This window comes from Mesoplodon densirostris, chromosome 4 (genome assembly GCF_025265405.1).
Source record: "Mesoplodon densirostris isolate mMesDen1 chromosome 4, mMesDen1 primary haplotype, whole genome shotgun sequence".
In the NCBI taxonomy this organism is placed as follows: Eukaryota; Metazoa; Chordata; class Mammalia; order Artiodactyla; family Ziphiidae; genus Mesoplodon; species Mesoplodon densirostris.
In genome coordinates this window covers 47,667,034-47,689,298 of record NC_082664.1, presented here as the reverse complement: position 1 = coordinate 47,689,298, position 22,265 = coordinate 47,667,034, and the positions used below count along the sequence as shown (strand labels likewise).

The window sequence follows — 22,265 nt, the reverse complement described above, 5'->3', positions numbered from 1 at the left end:
TTAACACATACGCCTCCCAGTATTTCCCCATCACCCACAACTCGTTAACTCTATACAAGGAAACTACACAAAAGGGTATTTAGGTCTAGTCCCCAATATTTTATTGTCCCTATCAGAGATATATGAACACTGACCCTCAATTTGACTTCTAGTTAAACACAGGAGACCATGCTTGTATATATCACCACTCTTTCCTAAAACTCAAAAATGGTAGCAAAGGCCAGAACCCACAGGATAAAGAATGAAAAAAGACTGTAGCAGAAAGAGAAATAGAGAGAGTTAGTATTGTCTCAGAATAAAGCTGAGGGTGAAAAAAAAAAAAAAGCTGAAAAAGCCAAGGAAGGCATGGTCTTGGGTCTGTAGAAGCAACGGAACCAGACGTGAACCAACTGGCCCTACAGGATGCAGAGATGTGTGGAGGTACCCAGGTACAGTGGAAGGCAGGGTTGAGGCCCCCACTTCAAAGAGCAGTGCAGTTAGACCTCTGTGCCAGTTTCCTCTCCCCCGCAGTTAGCTAAACCACCCTTAAAAAATGGGGGCTGAACTGAATGCACCCTCAGGTCCTCTCCAGTCAGCGAAGGCTCTACTGAGAGAAGTGTGAGGTAAGGCTTCAAGGATGTGCAGGTGGGAGGTGGAGAAGGAAGGCAGGCAATAGGGGAGCGAGAAGGGCATTTGTGTTTTCAGGTCCTCTTAGTCTGTCTTAGATTATACTTATTGTCTATATATTGTCTCTGCAACTATAAAGTAAGTTGGAATGTACCTTCCAAGTTAGATCCACATTGATCAAGAGACAAAGATTCTCACCATGTAGGGGCAGGTCCTATAAACCTGTCCTCTTATTCACTACACAGTCATACTTACCTAGCAAGTTTGCTGAGGCCAAGAACTTGCTTGTTAGGAAGATAACCGATATGGACCTTCAGAGAAGAGACAGAAATCATGAGCTAAGTGAAAACACAGTACTTCTCTGTGACGAAAGGAATCATAACACAGTATACTTACAGTGCAGTTCAACACAATGAAAACAGATTCTTAAAACATCTAGAAGCTTTAAGACACAGAAAATGAAGCACTTACATAAGCAGTTAAAAAATCACATAAATTAAAAGGAAAATAAGAATGACTATTAATAAAATGACAAATTTGAAGTATAGTTGTGGTATTTCCTGGTAGAGTTAAGCTCTTGATACAATTCTTAAAATCTTTCCTCTGTTGAGGGGAAACTTTCTCAGGAAAGTGCTAATTATCCCACAGCAACATTAAAATGTAGCTAAGAAAACCTCCTTTAAATGGCTGAAACTGTAAGTATAAATATTGCCATTCTACACATCATGGTGGCCTTAAAAATCTTGCCCTGTTGCACAGAAAGAGGGTCTCTGTGCTCTTTGTCATCCTGGGCAGTCCCATTTCTAAGCTGCTAGAGAACACCATCCTCCTGACAGAAGGAAAAGGACACAGCTACAAGTTGTGACTCAGAAAGAATCTGGATCCTAAGACCTAAGTTCTTGTAGGACCTACTATAAGGCAAAGCCATTTCTATTATCTTAAAAAGCACTGATTAATATCTAATATGAAAAAGTTACATGTCTTTCAGCCAAGTGTTAAGTATGAGAGAATATTAGTTCTCCAAAAAGATTAACAAATGGTCACTTATAGGCAATCAATTTACCTAATATAAAATGATCAACTAATTTGCATCATGGTTTGCCAGCATTTGTTGCATTTGTTCACCTAATATTTACCGTACACTTGAATAATCCAGGAGTAATTAGTGTTTGTTCTTTTTTTTTCATCTGTTAGGCACTATGCTTTGGGAGTCTGAGAATACCAATTCATTGCCTTCCTGCTCAGCAGAAGGACAAAGGTAAGTAGCACCTGAACACCGGGTATTTCAAAGAAAAATTAGTGTTGAAACTTTCCCATAGAACCAAGGTACAGAAGTACCACTTGAAATTTATACACTTATATACAGAGCTATAATTTATTTGTTTATACTATTTTTAGTCTTCCCAAAGATCCTGTCATTTAAATGGTCACTTTAAAATTTTTTGGCCACACTGTGTGGCTTGTGGGATCTTTGCTCCTTGACCAGGGATCGAACCTGGGCCCTTGGCAGTGAAAGCAGAGTCCTAATCACTGGACCACCAGGGAATTCCTGTAAATGGCCACTTTAGGCAATCATCACTGAACAGTATGTTTAAAAACCGAGTTAGTAAGGACACAGACACAGAAGTAATCAGAGCAGAAGGTAGGAGGATACAGTGGAGAGAGGCTGAGTACAGGATCAAGTTCCTGGGTCTGACCCCAGCCAAGTCACTAACTCCCTATGTCCTCTTGGACAATTCACAGCTTCCTGAGCCTGATATTCTCACTTAAAATAAAAGGTAGCCATGAGCTCAAAGGTTCCCTCATTTCTGAAAATACATAACCCTGCTGTCACGGCCCAGCATCATTAGTTGTGTGACTACCAGACCATATATGCCTCCTCATGTGATGGAATACGGAATCCTCAGCACCTCCACCCCGACGAACTACTCTTGTCAAATATGTTTAACCTTAAACTTAGGAAGTTTTAGATCTAATCCAGTTTATAGAAAAAGGCAGAGATTGAATGGAGCAAACACAGAAACTGAGACACTCTACAGAACAACTGGCCTACTTTCTCCAGTAAAGAACGTCATTGGGGTGGGGCTGGAGGTAGGGCTGTCAGAGGAGATTATTGTAGATTAAGAAGATGCATAACAACCAAATGCAATGCGAGTGCAAATGTGTAACCCTTATTTGGATTCTGGTTTAAACCAACAAGACAGCTGAGACACCTGGAAACATGTAAATATCAGTTAGTTATTAGATGTTATTTAGGAATTACTGTTACTTTTGTCTATGGTAGTGCTACTGAGGATAAGTAAGAATATTTTAGAGATAGGTATTAATGATTAGTAATGAAGAGTCATGTTGTCTATAACATACTTCAATATATTGAAGGAGTTACTGCCAACTTTTTAGGTTGATAATCAAATCAGTTATGTTTCTTTAAAAAATCCTTATCTTTTAGAGAAATATCCTGGAAGAAATTATAGAAAAAAACAATGTTATCTAGGATTTGCTTCCAAATAGTCCAGTGGGGACGTATATAGAACAAGACTGGTCCTTTACTGATAACTGTTGAAACTGGTTGATGGGAACGTGGAACGTTATATACTAATATACCTATTCTTAGATATGTTTGAAATTTTCTGTAATAAAAGGTTTTAAAAAGAGATACCACTACATACACATCAGAATACTAAACTTAAAAAGACTGAAAGTGCCAAATGTTGATGAGGATGTGAAGTGACTAGGACTCATGAGAGTATATGAAATGTAAACTGGTACAACCAATTTGGAAAACTAAAAGTCTGTATTTAATAAGTTGAACACAGTTATACCCTGTATCCCTGTACATCCACTCCTAGGTATATTCCAAGAGAAATGCATGCAAGAGGAGGATCAAGATGGCAGAGCAGAAGGACGTAGAGCTCACCTCCCCCAACAGGCACATCAAAAATCCATCTACACCTGGAACAATTCATACAGAACACCAACTGGAAACTGGCAGATTTCTTATATAACCAAAGCTATAAGAAAGTTCTGTGTAACCAGGTAAGATGAGGAAAAAAAAAAAAGGCATCAGGACAGGACCGGTGCCCCTGGGAGGGATCTGTGAAGGAGGGAAGGTCCACAGGGGCAGGCCCAAGCCCTGAGGGGCCCCCTTGCCTACTGGGAGGTTTGCTGGAATAGACAGAGGGGCTAGAGGGGCCTGGACTCTGCTTGCAAGGAGTGCGCAAGCTGGCTGGCCAGCAATCGGGAGAGAGTGCACCGCTGGCTTCCACCTGGCCACACTTCCAGTCCAAAACGCTTGCCAGGGCCGGGAGGGGTGCTGCTAGTACACACAGGGCTTAGGCACTGAATCCCGGATGGACAAGTCCTGAGAGAGGACCCAGCCTAGCTTCAAAGAGATAGTCCAGAGGGCCTGGGGTGTGGTCTGGGCCAAAACTCAAAGTCCACTGTCAGCATTCACACAGTAGGGGCAGTCCAGCCATGGCAGACTTGGTCAGCACACACACTGGGTGGCACCACAGAAACATCTGGGGTGGACAGCCTCTGGGGTGGAGTAAACAGTGGCTCACTACCTGCCAGGAGCACTCCAGGTCCGCCCACCCCACACTACAGCTCGGTGCCAGATCTGGGGCAGATAGGTCCTGGAAGAGGTCCACCACAGAGGCAGCCCAGGTCCCAGGCAGCAGCACCTGGATTCCTGCAGTCATTGCACTCTGGCCCCCTTCACCAGCCCACTCCACATCACAGCCTAGAGCTAGGCCTGGGACGAGCACAACGGAGAAAGGGACGTGGCCTTGGGCTGCTGCTGAGCAGAGGTGCGGATACGTGCATGGGTGGTGCCTGGGTTCACTGTGACCATGTGGGCTTCACCTGCTTCAGCAGCCACATGTTTTGAGACAGGGCATGCATTCAAGGGCCATGGAGCCTTACTGAACCTGACCCTCTGGGCTTCTGCTCCAACACTGGGGAGCACACCCCACCCCGTATGTGACAGCCACGGAGCAAAGAGGAGGCCCCACCCGACAGCCAGCTCAGGCTCTGGACACACCAATCACATCCGCTATCAGGAGGATGACAGCCAGTACGCTTTAAGGAAAGACATGGCTGGCATGCATACCAAAAACAGCCCTTGCATCAAAAAATACTGGACTCACACAGTCTACACAGGGACACTCCCACATTAAAACACCCCTTCAAGACCACAGTAGATTAACTTTATGAATTTAGGAGAAACAGTTAAGTAAAATGAAAAAGCAGAGGAACTACTCCCAATTAAAAGGAGAAGAGAAATCCCCTGAAAGAACTAATAATGAAACAGGCTTTACCAGTCAACTAGACCCCAAGTTTAAAATATAGGTAATAAACAGATGTATATGTATGACTGATTCACTTTGTTATAAAGCAGAAACTAATAAAAAAAAAATATATATATATATAGGTAATAAAAATGCTAAAGGATTATAGATAGAAATGCAGATCACTGTAACAGGAAACTAGAAACTATAGAGGAACCAATCAAAATTAGATAACTCAATTCCCAAGACAAAAACCAATCTAGAAGCAATAAAACAGAACAAATAAGTGATCTGAGAGATAGAATAATGGAAATCAGAACAGCAGACGGAAAGACAAACAAACAAACAAAAAATGAAAGCACCATATGAGAACTATGGGATAATATAAAGTGTGCCAACCAACTCGTAACGGGTTTCAGATGGAGAAAAAAAGAGAAGATCAAAAATGTATCAGAAATTATGGCTGAAAACTTTCCATACCTAAAGAATGAGATACATTCAGGTACAGGAAGGATAGAGGGTTCCAAACAAGATGAACACAAACAGACCCAGACCAAGATATATCATAATTAAAGTGGCAAAAGTTAATGTAAGGATTCTAAAGGCAGCAAGAGAAAAACAGTTACAAGGGAACCCCCATAAGGCTAGCAGCAGATATCTCTGCAGAAACTTTGCAGGCCCGAGGGGAGTGGCATGATATATTCAAAGTCCTGAAAGGGAAAAACCTGCAAATCTACCCAGCAAGAATATAATTTAGAATAGGCGAGATAAAGAATTTCTCAGACAAGCAAAAACTGAAAGAATTCAGCAATACTAAACCTACCCTTAAAGAAATATTGAAATGTTTTCTCTAAATAGCAGAGAAGCAAGAATCTATAGGGGGACTTCCCTGGTGGCGCAGTGGTTAAGAATCCACCTGCCAGTGCAGGGGGACACGGGTTCGAGCCCTGGTCTGGGAAAATCCCACATGCCGTGGAGCAGCTAAGCCCGTGCGCCACAACTACTGAGCCTGTGCTCTAGAGCCCACAAGCCACAACTACTGAAGCCTGCGCGCCTAGAGCCCGTGCTCCACAACAAAGAGAAGCCACCGCAATGAGAGCCCCGCGCACTGCAACGAGGAGTAGCCCCCAGTCACCACAACTAGAGAAAGCCTGTGTGTAGCAATGAAGACCCAATGCAGCCAAAATTAAATTAATTTAAAAAAATGTTCTCAATTAAAACAAAAAAGAATCTATAGGATAGGGAAAAATCACAATAGGAAAAGCAAATATATGGGACTTCCCTGGTGGTCCAGTGGTTAAGAATCCACCTTCCAATGCAAGGGACGTGGGTTCGATCCCTGGTCAGGGAACTAAGATCCCACATGCCATGGGGCAACTGAGCCCATGCTCCACAACTAATGAGCCTGTGTGCCGCAGCTACAGAGCCTATGTGCTCTGGAGACTGTGTGCCACAACTACAGAGAAGCCCAAGCGCCGCAATGAAGAGCCTGCATGCCACAATGAAAGGCCCCACATGCTACAACTAACACCTGATGCAGCCAAAAATAAAATATAAAAAATAAGAAAAGCAATTATATAAAAGGACTGAAGATCACTTAAATAAGCCAGTACCTAGAGTAAAAAACAGTAACTGAATCACTGTGCTGTACACCTGAAACTAAGATGACATTGTAAATAACGTTTACCTTATTTACACTGCAAAAAAATCAAAAAAATTTGAAATGCAATTATAACTACAATTAACAGCAAAAGAATAAACATGAAGATGTAAAATGGGACATCAAAGCCATAAAATATGGGAAAGGAGAGTATAAAAATGTAGGTCTTTTAGAACATGTTCAAACTTATATGATATGACTATCAGTTTAAAGCAAGTAGATATAGTTATGGGTCAACATACTTGAAAACCAGGATAACCACAAATCAAAAACACATGACAGATTCACAACAACCAAAAAGAAAGGAACTCAAGCATAATATAAAAAAGAACCATTAAACCACAAAAGGAAAAACATAAAGAGATGAACAAAGAAGAACTACAAAATCAACTGGAAAACAAGTTTTCAAATGGCAATAAGTACATACCGATCAATAATTACTTTAAATGTCAATGGACTAAATGCTCCCATCAGAAGACATAGAGTGGCAGACTGAATAAAAAGACAAGAAACCAAAATGCACTGCCTACAATAGACTCACTTCAGGGCAAAATACACACACAAATTGAAAGTGAAGGGATGAAAAGAGATATTTCATCCAAATAGAAATGACAAGAAAACAGAGGTAGCAATACTCATATTGGACAAAATAGACTTTAAAACAGAGACCATAAAGAAAGACAAGGACATTATATAATAAAGGGATCAATACAAGAAGAGGTTATTATACTCATTAATGTATATGCATCCATTTTGGAATACCTAAATATATAAAAATAGTAACAAAGGGAGAAAGTGACAGGAAAACAATAATAGTAGGAGACTTTTTACACCTCACTGACATCAATGTATAGATCTTCCAGACAGAAAATCAATAAGGCAACAGAAGTCCTAAAATGACACTAGACCAGCTGGCCTTAACTGATATCTATAGGATGGACACTACATTAAAAAAAAATTCTTTTCAAGCACACATGGAACATTCTCTAGAATAGACCATACACTAGGTCATAAAACAAACCTCAACAAATTTAAGAGGACAGAAATTATTTCAAGCATCTTTTTTGACCACAATGGTATGACATGAGAAATCAACCACAAAGAAATACAGGAAAAAACAAAACAAAACAAACACATGGAGACTAAATAATATGCTACTAAAAACCCAATAGGTCAATGATGAAATCAAAGAAGAAATCAGAAAATACCTTGTGACAAACAACAATAAAAACACAACCTTACAAAAATCTATGGAATGCAGCAAAAGCAGTTCTAAGAGAGAAGTTCATAGCAATACCCTCAAATAAGAAAAATCTCAAACAACCTAACCTATCACCTAAAGAATCAGAAAAAGAAGAACAAGCAAAACCCAAAGTAAGCAGAAGGAAGGAAATCATAAAGATCAGAAAGAAAATAAAATAGAGACTAAAAAAAAATAGAAAAGATCAATAAAACCAAGAGCTGGTTTTTTGAAAAGATAAAATAGACAAATTTCTAGCCAGGCTCACCAAGAAGAAAAGAGAGAGGACCCAAACATACAAGAAGTGAAAGAGGAGAAATAACAACCAATACTGCAGAAATACCAAAAAACAAAAAATCATAATACTATAAACAGTTGTATACCAACAAATTGGACAACCTGGAAGAAAAGGACAAGTTTCTAGAAACCTGTGGCCTGCCAAAACTGAGTCAAGAAGAAAGATAATTTGAACAGACCAATCACTAGAAGTGAAACAGAATCTGTAATAAAAAATTTAAAAACAAAACCTCCCTGCAAACAAAAGTCCAGGACTTGATGGCTTCACTGGGGAAATTCTACCAAACATACAAAGAACTTACACCTATCCTTCCCAAACTATTCCAAAAGACTGAAGAGGAGGAAACACTCTCAAATTCATTCTAGGAAGCCACCATCACCCTAATACCAAAACCAAAGACACTACAAATAAAAGAAAATTACAGGCTAATACCTTGATGAATATACATGCAAAAATCCTCAACAAAATGTTAGCAAACTGAATCGAATAATACATAAAAAGGATCATACACCATGATCAACACCATGTTGCAAGGATGGTTCAACATACAAATCAATGTGATACACTACGTTAAGTAAAGGAAAGACAAAAGCCACATGATTATCTCAATAGATGCAGAAAAATTATTTGAAAAATTCAACATCCACTCATGACAAAAACTCTCACCAAAGTGGATATAGAGGGAACATATCTCAACATAATAAAAGCCATTATGGTCAAACAAATATGAAGCAACTGTTAACACATTAAATTTAGGTGATGGGTGTTTAGATATTCATACCACTATTTCCTGTAAGTCTTCTATTTGCAAATTATTAATATAAAGTCAAAATAAAATAAAATTATGATATGGGGGGAGGGAAGAGAAAAGGACAACTCTTGGTAACCCACATGTTCTCCAAAGTATGTTTAACTACGGCAAACTAGATAACATTATCTAGCTCACAGATTCATTTTTCCTAAAATAGAAAGGGTTGGAAACAAATTAAACCCACTAATACTATAACCTCTGCCACAAGATATTCTGCAATCATTACTGCTCATGTCATATTATACAAAAGTATATCTTGGATCAAGTAAAATAAAGGACAAAGGTTTTCAGAGCCTGCAGCAGCTACCTAAAAAAAAAAAAGATGGTCTTTAATCTCATTATTTTAACCTATTAACATGGTATTTACTGTGAAATGCTTGCCCAGAGGGCCTTGTGCTACTTTGTTTTTATTTTGTTAATTTCCAGCTATTAGATTAGTAGGGTTGATAAAGAGTAAATGTTTATGTGTAATTCTAAATATCTGGGATATTAGGAATTAGCAGGTGACAATTTAAAATATAATTATCCTAACTTTAAAACTGTCATTGTGCTTTTAAACACTGTTAGGAGACAACATAGAAAAACTTACCTTTCCAACAAATGGAACTAGATGATGTTCACACATGGAAAACATGTCTATGTCCTTCACAATCACCATCTCATCATGATCTTCATCAAATATAGCATCATTTAGGACATCTGAAATCAGAGGCTTGCTTTAGTAACGTTTCCAATTTTATAGTAAGATAAAGAATAGAAAAGCTAACACCCTGTAGGTACGTGTGAACTGACAGTCAACATAAGAATAACATAAGAATGTTAATCCTAACTAAAATATTAATGGCATGCAAATTAAAACTAGTTATTTTTCTCCCACCACATTAGCAAAGTCTTTTTCTTTAAATGGTGGGGGAAATCCTTATGATGTGGTATTACATAGAAAATGCAGGATTACCAATGTATTTGTAGCATAGGAGAGGGAGAGAAAAAGAGGGAGGGAAGAAAGGAGATAGATTATGCAAAACAAAAGAGTGGGTATTTCTGGTGATAGGAATGGTCTACTTTCACTTCCTTCCTTACATTTTCCTGTACCTAACACTTTCTCTAAAACAAATGTGTAGAAAACTATATCTGAGAAAAAAACAATTCTTACCTCTCCGATTTCTAAAGCTAGATCCAGATACCCATAAACTTGACCTCTGTTATTACCACCCCAAATAATTTTCTATTCTTATAAAATTTCCTAGTTATTGTATGCAAGCATCAGACTCATTCTAAACAGTTGCCTTCCTCCTCCCTTCCTAGGGAAATTAATTCTATAGCTTTTACGTGTGTGCCTGTCCAGGTTGGCTTTGGGTGATGAACAGTGTCTTGTTTAACCTGTGGACTCTGTCATATATGGCCAGGCTTACAACAGACATTAGAACAAAAACTTTATTTTTAAAAACTGCACTCATATCTGAACAGCTTGGCAGACTAGATACATTCAAGTCATCTAGGTATGTGATTTCAAGGATTTGGGGATACCCAATCTACACAGCATGAGACAGAAGGGAGGAGAACAGAGCTTTGTAGCCACATACTGCTATTTCCCCTTGGAAAGGCAAGCTGCTGGGTGAGTCACAGGGAAGATGTGCAAATGTACACCCACACAGCCTGACCTTCAGTGGTTCCGTTGCTACCAGAAGAGAGGCTCACAGATACTGAGTCATCATTTAACCGCAGTTGTCATCCCCCGATTTAGGCTATTCAGAGACACATTTGACTGTGTAATACGGCAGTTATTAGTGTGGTAAACAAAAGTGAACATGTGGGGTTTGGACACACAGATAAACATGACACCCTGGTTAAGAGAGGCTAAAAAAATCCAGGGAGGAAAAGGCTCAGGGCCATTCTTTAAGTAAATACTCCTCCCAAAGCAGTTTTCTCTTCTGAATACTCTGTCCTAACCTTCAGTCCTATTTTTGAAAGAAGTCCAAAAATAGATCCTCAATGCTCCCCGAAGTATCTTGGAGTTTTCCATGATTTTAATGTAATGTTACTGCCATGCATAGCTGACTAAAATCTTTAGTCACACAAGGAATCTTCCTGAAAGTAAAAACAAAAGAATTTTTCTTAAAGAACAAAAGAGAATTGTCAAATATAGGAAGTGTTCATTTGTTTTCTCTGGCAAAAAATGAGAGCAACCCCATTCTAAGCTCTGACAACAACCATGTGGCACGTGTTAAATGCTGGCCCTCAAGTTAGGCTTATGTTAGCATCTGGCTCCATTGCTAACTGCTGAACCTTGGGCAAGGCACTCTGTGCCTCAATCTTCTCAGCTATAAAATGGGCATGAGGGGCTTCCCTGATGGTGCAGTGGTTGAGAATCTGCCTGCTAATGCAGGGGACACGGGTTCGAGCCCGGGTCTGGGAAGATCCCACATGCCGCGGAGCAACTAGGCCCGTGAGCCACAACTACTGAGCTGCACGTCTGGAGCCTGTGCTCTGCAACAAGAGAGGCCCGCGTACCGCGATGAAGAGTGGCCCCCACTTGCCACAACTAGAGAAAGCCCTCATACAGAAACGAAGACCCAACACAGCAAAAATAAATAAATAAATTAACTCCTACCCCCAACATCTTAAAAAATTTTAAAAAACACAAAAGGCAGAAAAAGTGGAAAAAATAGGAACAAAGAATAAGGACAACAAAATAGAAAAACAGTAACAAATATTAAAAAAAAAAATGGGCATGAAAAAAGTATCTACTTCAAAGAGGTATCCTGAGGATTAAATGAGATAATCCACTTGTGTTTAGAAATATGCAGGTGGGGTATGCGACAGATAATATTATTACTATTACTATAATTAAGAGAGTTGCTAAACTATGTTCGCATACACATTGATGTACACCAGAATTTAAAAAGCAATAATTTGCTTCTAAGGAACAGACTGCAGAAAAGGAAAAGTCATAAATTTACTATGGAGAAACCTGGCAGACACCACTTTAATCAAATAATTAAGGTTAACTTTACCAGTAATAAGACATATTGATATCATGTAGCTCCTGACATAAGACCATGAGAAGGGCACATCACCTCTGTGGAATTCTTCCCCAAAATCTGTAACTGCAGTCTAATCACCACACAAGTTGAGGGACATTCTACAAAATACCCAAAGAAGAGCTCTTTTTAAAAAGACGTGGAGGGAATTTCCTGGTGGTCCAGTGACTAGGACTCCGCACTCTCACTGCTGTGGGCCTGGGTTCAATCCCTGGTCGGGGAGCTCAGATCCCACAGGCCACGCGGCGTGGCCAAAAAAATAAATAATTAATTAAAAAATAAAAAGACATGGAAAGACTAAGGAACTGTCTACACTAGAGGAGACTAAAGACACATGACAACTAAAAGTAACAGAAAAACTAAAATCCAAATAAAGCCTGTAGTTTTGTTCATAGTGTTGATGATTGCACCATGGCCATGGGAGATGTTAGCATTAGAGGAAGCTGGGGAAAGGGTATATAGAGAATCTCTTTTACTATTTTTATCATTATTCTGTAAGTCTAAAATTATTTCAGAATAAAAACTTTAAAAAAACACAACAGAGGGACTTCGCTGGTGGCGAAGTGGTTAAGAATCCGCCTGCCAATGCAGGGGACACGGGTTCAAGCCCTGGTCCGGGAGGATCCCATGTGCCACGGAGCAACTAAGCCCATGCGCCACAACTACTGAGCCTGCACTCTAGAGCCCACGAGCCACAACTACTGAAGCCCGTGCCCCTAGAGCCTGTGCTCCACAAGAGAAGCCACCACAATGAGAAGCCCGCACAGCGCAATAAAGAGTAGCCCCCACTCACTGCAACTAGAGAAAGCCTGTGCACAGCAACAAAGACCCAATGCAGCCAATAAATAATTTTTTTTTTTTTTTGCGGTACGCAGGCCTCTCACTGTTGTGGCCTCTCCCTTTGCGGAGCACAGGCTCCGGACGCACAGGCCCCGGACGCACAGGCCCAGCGGCCATGGCTCACGGGCCCAGCCTCTCCGCGGCGTGTGGGATCTTCCCAGACCGGGGCACGAACCCGTGTCCCCTGCATCGGCAGGCGGACTCTCAACCACTGCGCCACCAGGGAAGCCCTAAATAAATTTTTAAAAATAAATTAATCTAAAAAAAACACACAACAGATCAATACCCATCAACTGGAATATATAAGCAATGGAGCACTACTCAGCAATAAGATGGTACAAAATAATGATACATGTACTAGGATGGTTGAACCTCCGAAGAATTATACTAAGTAAAAGAAGTCAAAGACATACACACACAAAAAACTACGTGAGATTCTAGGAAAAGCAAATATAGTGATAGAAAGCAGACAGAAAGTTTACCAGAGACCACAGAGGTGCGACAGAGGATTGGCTGCAAAAGGATATAAAGACGGTTTTTTTTGGTTGATGGAAACCATCTAAACCTTTGTTGTACTGGTGGCTATGAGTTTGTCCAAATTCAAATTGTGCACATAAAGTTGGTAAATTTTATTGAATATAAGTTACACCTTAATAGAGCTAACTTTAAAAAAAAACTGTGGCATACAGGGACTTCCCTGGCAGTCCAGTGGTTAAGACTCCACACTTCCACTGCCAGGGCCACTGGTTCTATCCCTGGTTGGAGAAGTAAGATCCCGCGTGCTGTGCAGTGTGGCCAAAAAAAATAATAAAAAACAAAAAAAGTTTAAAAGCTGTGGTATATTATGAAACCTTTTGTGTGAAAGTCGAAAGGAGATACGAACATATACACACATATATACACTTATCTTCAAAAGGAAACACTAGAAGAATAAATCAAAAAGCAAATAAAAATGATTACCCATAAAGGACTAAAAGAACAGGCAAAAAGGGATATGATAAAATGAGTCATCTTTGAATAAAATTTGTTACATAATTTTGGCTTTGAAATCATGTAAATGTTTTACATACTCAAAACTAAACTAAAAAGAAAACAACTAGCGACCCCATACGTTGTGATGCTTTGTGTGATAACGGAGCCTTGATGCTTTGCCTATATCCCATTTCATTAAAATAGACCCAGACTATGAACTTGACCCAGCCTAATCATTTTTCTTCAGTAATGAAGTCTCTCCCTGCTGTATTTATTTATGTTTTGCTCCAACATATCTGAAAGCTACCATCTGTGGTTAATAAGAACAAAACACTATCACGGACTGTTTTAATTTCCTGTGTGTTATCAGCAGCAAGGAGGTAACCCTGGAAACAAGGATTTATGGCATTCTATTTCCTACTGTTGGTCATAACCAACAAAAGAAACCAAAGCCACCTCCAAAAGTTGAAGGCCTATCTATAACAACACCACACACAAAAAAGTATAAAAGTATACCTTTCTCATGTCATTCATAACTAAGCAATGACAACAAACAACCCTGCTGGGCAGCCATCCCTCAAGCATTTTGTCCCTTCCTGAAAGTGCATTAAGGCAGGCCCACAAATGACCCAGAGTAAGTATTTAAGCACCCTCTGAAGCAGAAGTTCTGACTCCCCCAGTGAGCTTGTTGAAACACAAATCCCTGGACCCCACCCCCAGAGCATCTGATTTAGGAGGTTTGGGTGAGCCTGAGAATTTGCATTTTTAACAAGTTCCCAGAAGATGCTAATGCTCCTGGTCTGGGAACCACAATTTGAGAGCTGCTGTTTTGAGGTATTCCATGTTCTGTGCTGCTACATAGAATCTTTACACCTTGAAAATGCTCCTACTGATACATCATATATATTAAGGAACACAGAGCTGTTTCTGCTGGGGTAAAAGGAAACTCCTAGGGGAAATTCCACACAAAAGGAAAATTATATCTAAGGAACATTCTTTTGCATGAGCGTTAACAGTAATTAGCACTATCCTGGATGTTTTGTGATCAGCACCAAAAATTAGAGATCTCTGAGGAAGTCAGAATTGCACAGATGATCCATCTTCCTGGAGGACAGCATTTAAAGACAATGGAAGAAGACCTGGAATGCTGAACATGCGTCCATCCTAAGGGACAGGAAAGAGAGAATGGGGTCTGCTTACTGGTTTTCGAATTAAGAGAGAACAAGATGCAGAGAGTGAGACCTAACAAGGCATCAGGCCTCTTCACTCTTGGCTGGAATTAAATCAACTCAAGGGGCTAACAAAGATAAGCCCACCTGATTTCGTGGAGAAAGATCTGAATCACTGGCCCAAACCCTCTAACATTAGAGCTGCCTCAACCAGCATAGAGTACTTACTTCATTGTACTTCCAGGTACCACTGTTATCTGGGTTGATTTCTCCCAACCTTGGAGGTAAGTGTTGTAGCTGAAGGCGTTGGCGTTTCCACACAGTACCCTACACACCACGCACAGAGCCAGAGCTAAACTGAGATCTTCCATTTTGTCTAATTAATATCTCAGTCTTTACCCTGTGATTTACTTCCTTAAAATAGAAGACTCCAAAGAAACTCGCATGGTCAAGGGAACATAAGACTTCTCATGGCAACATTATTGGTAATAACAAATAATAGGAATTTAAATGTGCATCAGAAGGACAATTATACATCTTACTTAGAAAAGCACTAAAACCATTAACTAAGGTATCTCTTCCTTGTGAGTAGCAGTAACCTTCGACCAAGATGTGTGCTTGATTATCCTTTGTCAAAATCACATATGTACTGACCTCCCCGCTTACCGCTTCAGAACAGTTCTCAAAGTTCTCTGAGAGACTGTCTCTCAGGTTATAATCCTCAGGTTGGCTCAAATAAAATTTTCCATTTCTTACTTAGATTGACTATTGATTAATTTTTTTCATTGACAAGAGTATGTCCATTTAAATGAAGTAGAAACAATACTACCTGTTGTTTGTGGACACACTCATAAAATGAAAGTATAAAAACAGGCATGAGAGTAAGAGATCAAATTCAGGATAGGGGTTAACTTTGCAGAGGGAGGCTAGCAGGATCAGAGAGAGATAACTATGAGCTTTATCTGTATTTTTTAAAGCAATTATAGTAAAATATTAAGGTTTGCTAAAATTGGATGAATGTTGGCTAAATTAGTTCTTTATACTTTTTCTTGTATATTTGAGATATTTCATTAATAAAAAAAAGATTTTTTAAACTGAGGAGTTCATACACAGGCTGGTGTTTTGTTTTTCTCCTGAAAAAAAAGCAGGCAACTGAGGTTACCCTTGCACAGGACTGGGACTAGAGAAGGATTCCACAGGGAAGACACAGCCTGCTTCACGCAATGCTGCAAACGCCTTCAGAAACCTCCCTAAATCACACTCTGCAATTAAAACAAAGGCTTCTGCCCTGAGTGTGGCACTGAAACTTTCTGTTTTCTACCTCCTGTTTGAAAAGTTTGTCCTACGAGTAAGAGCAACATTAAAGCAAATTAAAAGAGAAAAGAAAATCACTATCTCTGCTTTCATTTCCATCACGGTAATACACCTCTTGTTAGTATTCCAACAGGCACAGCTTTTTGCACTTAACAAGACAGAGCTAACATTTGTAAACTGGCCAAAATAAGCATGAACCCGAACATTCCATAGACTGACATAATGACAGAAACTAAGATGACTTTAGACAACCATTCGCACCATCTGCTGAAGTAGGCGGAGCAGCTGCACAGCTTTGATATGCTCCATGAACTGACTTCATAAACTGCAAGTTTGTCAGCAGGAAAGATCCAGTGCATTGCAAAGAAAGTCAAAGTTCGGTTATTTTGGAAATTTTCCTTCCTGCCATCCTTGGCAGAGATAAATTCCTATGTTGCATCTAAGCAACTAAAATATAGCTAAGACAACATGAATGGACCTTGAGGGCATCATGCTAAGTGAAATAAGTCAGACGGAGAAAGACAAACAGTGTATGATCTCACTTCCATGTGAAATCTAAAAAAGCCGAACCTGTAGAAACAGAGAGTATAATGGTGGTTACAAGAAGCTGGGAGGGTGGAGGAAACGGGAAGAGGTTAGTCAAAAAGTACAAACTTCAAGTCAGAAGATGAATAAATTCTGGGGATTTAACACACAGCTTTTTAATTATAATTAACAATACTGTATTAAATATTTGAAAGTTGCTAAGAGAGTAGATCTTAAAAGGGTGGTAATCATATTGCAACATATAAGTGTAGCAAATCCATACATTGCACATCTTAAATTTATACAATGTTACATGTCAATTATATCTTAATGAAGCTGGGGGAAAAAATACATAGCCGAGGCTATGGAAATAAATGTGCTGGCTGCCCTCAAAAGAGTATTGATATGCATGTTTCAGCAAATACAGTAGCAGTATGCTCTTCCCATCCTCTCAGCAGCTGTTTTTATGAACACAACATCTCTCCCTGAGAGACAAGTTTCATATATGAAGTTAATTAAGACCTTTTTCTTGATCACAACAGTAATGTCTGTTACAGTTTATCTATAAGACATTAAAACACTGAAATGAGAAAATGGAAGCACATAAAATCTCTCTACCCAAAATTACTTTAACTGGGTCTTAGGGAACCACATGCACAGTAGTTCAAGAAGTAGTATGGTAAAGTAGAAGGAATGAGTTAAAAGAGTCCAGAGACCCGAGTTCTCTTTCAAGCTCTGTGCAGTCTGTGACCTGGGTGGCAGGGTCCTCACAAGTAAGAGGATGGTTTTGAAAAAGGAATTCAACATGACTCCCAGGTTCCTGGTTTGCACAACTCTGCGAGTGTTGGAAATCGATGCCAAATTACAACAGAATTACCCCTCCCACTCCACTGGTGAGCTTCTGAGATGTGCACAGCAATGGCTAGTGGCTTTCTGTACTAAGGAAGAGAAAAACACCTGTTTTAAACTATTCAGATTTATTCATGGATAAAACTGAAGGTTCCCAATCATATACACTATTAACTCTCAAAGTTACCTAAGCCAAAGAACTCTCATTCTGGTCACAGTTTACTACTCTGAAAATCTGTGGTAAAAGTTCCTTATTTGTGGAAAATAAGATCCTTAAAAGGCTGTTTAAAGAAAGAAACACAGTGTATTCAAGGAATCATTAAAAAAAATACACACCTGTCAAATTTAGTTTTTTAATTGGATAATTCTGTATACCTTTCACAATCCAGCTGTTTCACTGAAAATGAAATTTACGAAACAGACGGTGGTAACAAGGTCTGGTGTGCAGCAGTTCTAAAGAAAGAGCACACCAATCTGATAAACTATCCATTTGCTTCAAAGCCTTTAATCGGCTCATCCCTTATCATCCTACTTTCACTTATGCCATGAGATTTCACACTGACGGATGTTATGGAACCATTTGTAATGCTATCCGACAAATAAGTACCAGCAGGGTGTGCAAGTTTCTATCATTCATGACAAATGATTAAGGGACAAGGGATCATCTTTTAGAACAGTGGCTCCCAAATGCAGCCAGTCATAGGGAGCCTTGGAAAATACAGCTTCCCAAGCCACCCTGACAAAGTCTGATTCCCTGGGTGTCGGGGTGACCCCAGGATTACGTCTTTTAAAAACCCAAATGATTCCGATAACCAGTCAAGCTGGGAGCGTAGGTTTTTAAGGGGTGAGAGTGGATGAAGGTTGAAAATGGACCCACTACTGGCTCTAATTTGCTGTTCAGCAAGGCCAAACAGTGGGCAATATAATTCCTCACCATAAACCCTCACTGCAGTCACCAAGTCACAGGGTGACAACTTGCACGGAACACTGTGAGCTCTGCACAGGAGGCCTGGAAGAGAGACTGAGGTGGGAGGTGGTGGGGTGAGTGACAAGGAGAGACAAAGGGAAGAAGCTGGAGCCACCTTCAGAGCAGGTGACAGAGAGGACCACATGGCCCAGCAAAAAATAGAGGAAGGAAGACCTCACACAAGAAAGTTGTACCCATCTCCCAGAAAAAACATCAGCCATTTAAGAAACCAATTGGCCCCTAAAGCCAATGCACTAGAAATCAGTTTCAAAGGTAACATGATCATGTTTTCATAGAAGTCCTGTACTAATTTCCAAGCTGGACACAAATATGTCAGACTGTGACCTCAAGAACCTTAAGATCTGAGGAAATAAGACGTCTATGTGTAAAAATATTTGGAGAATGACTATAGTTAAACTACAAAAGCAATAGTTTACATAAAGGGAAAAATAAGGGCCAGGAGAAGAAATACGGCTAAACTGAAGATAAAGATTTGAGCCAGGCCTTAAGGATGGATACGAGGAAAGGAAGAGAGGGTTTTCTAGAGGGCGTGAGGGAAGGAGGTACTATATGAGATGAAATACGGAGGTGAGAAACAATAAAAGGAGAGGTACACTGCCTGAATGGATCATGCACTGGGCGGAAACCAAATTCCCCTCTGTTTTAGAGCATTGTTCAAGTTAAAATTTACATTTAGTTCATAACCTCTTTCAAGTCCTGCCACACTCTGCATTGGTCAAAAGTTATTATCCTCATTTGACAGATGAGGAAACGGATGCTCTATTTGGAAACACTAAGTGCCTGCTGAAGAAGAGCCAACTGCTGGTTTGAGGGCTGGACTTTGACCCCTGTCCTCTGACTTCCAGATGAGAGCCTGATCACCAGCCACCAGAAATCTGAACCTGGTGAGCCCAGTGGCTGGAAAGCCAAATCAGGAGTTGCTGCAGCCATGAGGTGACAAGGCCTAGAACAGCAAAGGAAATGAAGAAAGCAAATCAGATTCTCTAAAAGAAATATAAAATATCAATAGTTATGTATACGGAGGCTGAAGGAGAAGAGAGGGTCAAGCTAACTGCCAGCCCAGGAGAGCAGTTAGAAAGAGTGGGCTGATAACAACCATCTGCTAGAGCCCAGAGCTGCTGCACCTCAGTTGCAAAATACTGTTTAACCAACTATTTATTTGGTTTATATGCAGGAAAATTCAGTAATTTAATGCTACTTTGACCTTTACTTTCCGAAATCAAACTGGAACAGTTTCAGGGGAAAGGAGAATCACATTAAATCTTCAAACTAATAAAAAGGCTTTTTTTTAAAAAAAAGGAACTTCTCTATGTAAGTTTATCCTAGGAAACCAGTAAAAGATAGCTTTTCAAACCAACTAGTCTTACAATCTTCAAGATCCAAATATTGTGTCTCTCCTGATTGTGATATTGCATGAAGAAAACAGCATTCCTAATAAAAATGTTTTCCCTGAATTTAATCAAGTCTTTAGACCTAACTTCCAGTTTCCAGGAATATGAAGGATAGAGAAACAAATTAAATGAAAACAAGAAGAAAAGAATCACACAAATCTCAAAGGTGGAATATCTTACCGGATATCTGACAACCTCTGATAAATCGGGGAGAGGAGGGTAGTAGGAACTTTTCTAGATTTAAACCTAACAATCAAATGCAAATGTATGGATACTGAGTGGGTCTTAGTTTGAACAAATCATGAGTGAAAGACATTTGGGACAACTGGGGAAATCTGAATGTAGATTAGGTACTAAATGATATGAAGGAATTAATAGTTAGTTTTACTAAGGATAGTATAAACGATTAAGAAGAAAAACACCTTCAAGGGTGACATTTCACCTCTAAATACACATCTCTGATTTGCTCTCAGTAAAAGAACAGACCATACCAATATGACAAAATGTTAATTTTGAATCTAGGTAGTAAGTATACAGCTGTCCCTCATACAATTTTGTCTACTTTTGTGTTTGGAAATTTTACATAATAAAAATTAAAAGTAAAATAAAATGTCATGATTCTAACAGAATATCAGTTTTCTTGGTATTACTGTTTAATCAACGAATCCAACAGTTCCTCTTCTAATTGATATAAAGCTTTATTAATAGACTGAAACCTCAAGTGCTAGTATGACTAGCAACTACTTACTCTTCTTGGAGAAATGTCTACAATACTCCTGAGGGGAAAGTCTTTAAATAAATGTTTTGTCCAAGCAAAGGGGCTAGAGGTTAGAGGATCACCAACCCTAAAGAGCATATCAATGAACAACCTTTTAAAAAATCTGCATCACAAGAAAAATGAGAGACCTGTTACCATAGAAACCATCTGTGTGGCTTGAATGTTTCAAAGGAAAACAGCACCTCTAGCAACAAAAGAAGCCTAAGGTCCTTGCTAGGACCTCACCTGTCAGCTGCTGGAAGTCAACAGATTGAGCAAAGAGAGAATGCCAACAAGCGTGCCCATACTACAGAGACCTCGGCGAGACAATCCAACTCTAGTCTAACTGCCTTTCCCTGCAGACCAGATCCACAATAGTCTTGAAAGTGACATGTGCAGGGTCATAAACTAGTTAGTGCAGATGCTGTGACTAGTCCAGAGTAGTTGTTCTTCCCATTATTCCAGGATGAGTCTTTGTTAACACTAAAATGGTTTGAGAAACACCAAATGGATCCTTAGCATCAATATTATATCAGTGAACATTTCTAACATGCTAAATATGTAGCTAAAAGACTTGTCTCCCTCTTATGAACTACTTCACTTGTAAAGGGCCACCCTTGAAAAGGCTCAGTTTATTGTGCTGGAGGGGTATAGAAAGAAAGAGTTAGATATTAAAATGAGAGAAAAAAACAGCAGGGGCTAAGCTTGGCCTCTACTGAGGCAAATCCTGAAGGCGCTGACGGCTGGAGGCTGTCAGCTAACTGCACCTTACCCTTATCGCTGAAAGGCAAATTGTTTCTGATGGGCAACCAGAGTGGCACTCGTCCACAGTTGCCTGTGCATTAACAGAAGCACTTATATCTTGAAGGGGTGGTGAGCTAGAGAGGTGTGATCTACAGCAGCTCTACCTTAAAGTGGTCTGGAGTTCGGCAGAGTCCTCGCCAAGTCAGCAGCCTCTCAGTTGAACTCCAGCACCCAGTACCTTCATCGCTGCTCGTGAACATCTTACTATAAACTATACCATCGGTGTAACTGTATTTTAAGCTATTTTAGTGACAAATTTCTTGTTTGGGACATTTGTCAATGGCCTCTGTTGAACTGGGCTCTGATTCCTATTTAGAATAAAAACTAATACATGTATGATCATGCCTCACATCAATAGCCATGAGCTTCACTGAAACAGCATCTGGACCAACCAGATCTCAAAAAAATTCAACCCAGAACTCAGCAACTGCCAATTTCCTCACCTACACCTAGATGCTTGTTCACAGAACTCTAGAGAGGCAAAAGGTGTTGACTGGTGGAGGTGGCAGGGGGGTGGATTCTCATGGTTAGCAGCCAAAACCAAAAAAAAAAAAAAAAAGGAACAATTAGAGGAAGAGAGCAGGCATAAGGGCCAAATAGTGCAGAACAAGCCTCATGTAGGACTTCTGCCTCAGTCTCCAGCTCCAGTGTGAGAAGGAGACAGAGTGGATTTTCAAAACAGGCTATGCACTAAGCTATGCACTAAACTAA

At 39.8% G+C, this 22,265-nt stretch overlaps 1 protein-coding gene across 2 annotated transcripts in view; it reads right to left on the bottom strand.

Moving 5' to 3' along the window:
* Positions 1–22,265, bottom strand: part of GCH1 (GTP cyclohydrolase 1) — a 50,656-nt gene that overhangs the window by 14,128 nt on the left and 14,263 nt on the right. For both annotated transcript variants that reach the window (XM_060098097.1, XM_060098098.1), the window contains exons 2-3: positions 9,494–9,603; positions 862–917 (exon numbers count right to left, since the gene is read on the bottom strand). In XM_060098097.1, the coding sequence (XP_059954080.1) occupies positions 862–917; positions 9,494–9,603 (166 nt within the window). The remainder of the gene's footprint in view (positions 1–861; positions 918–9,493; positions 9,604–22,265) is intronic.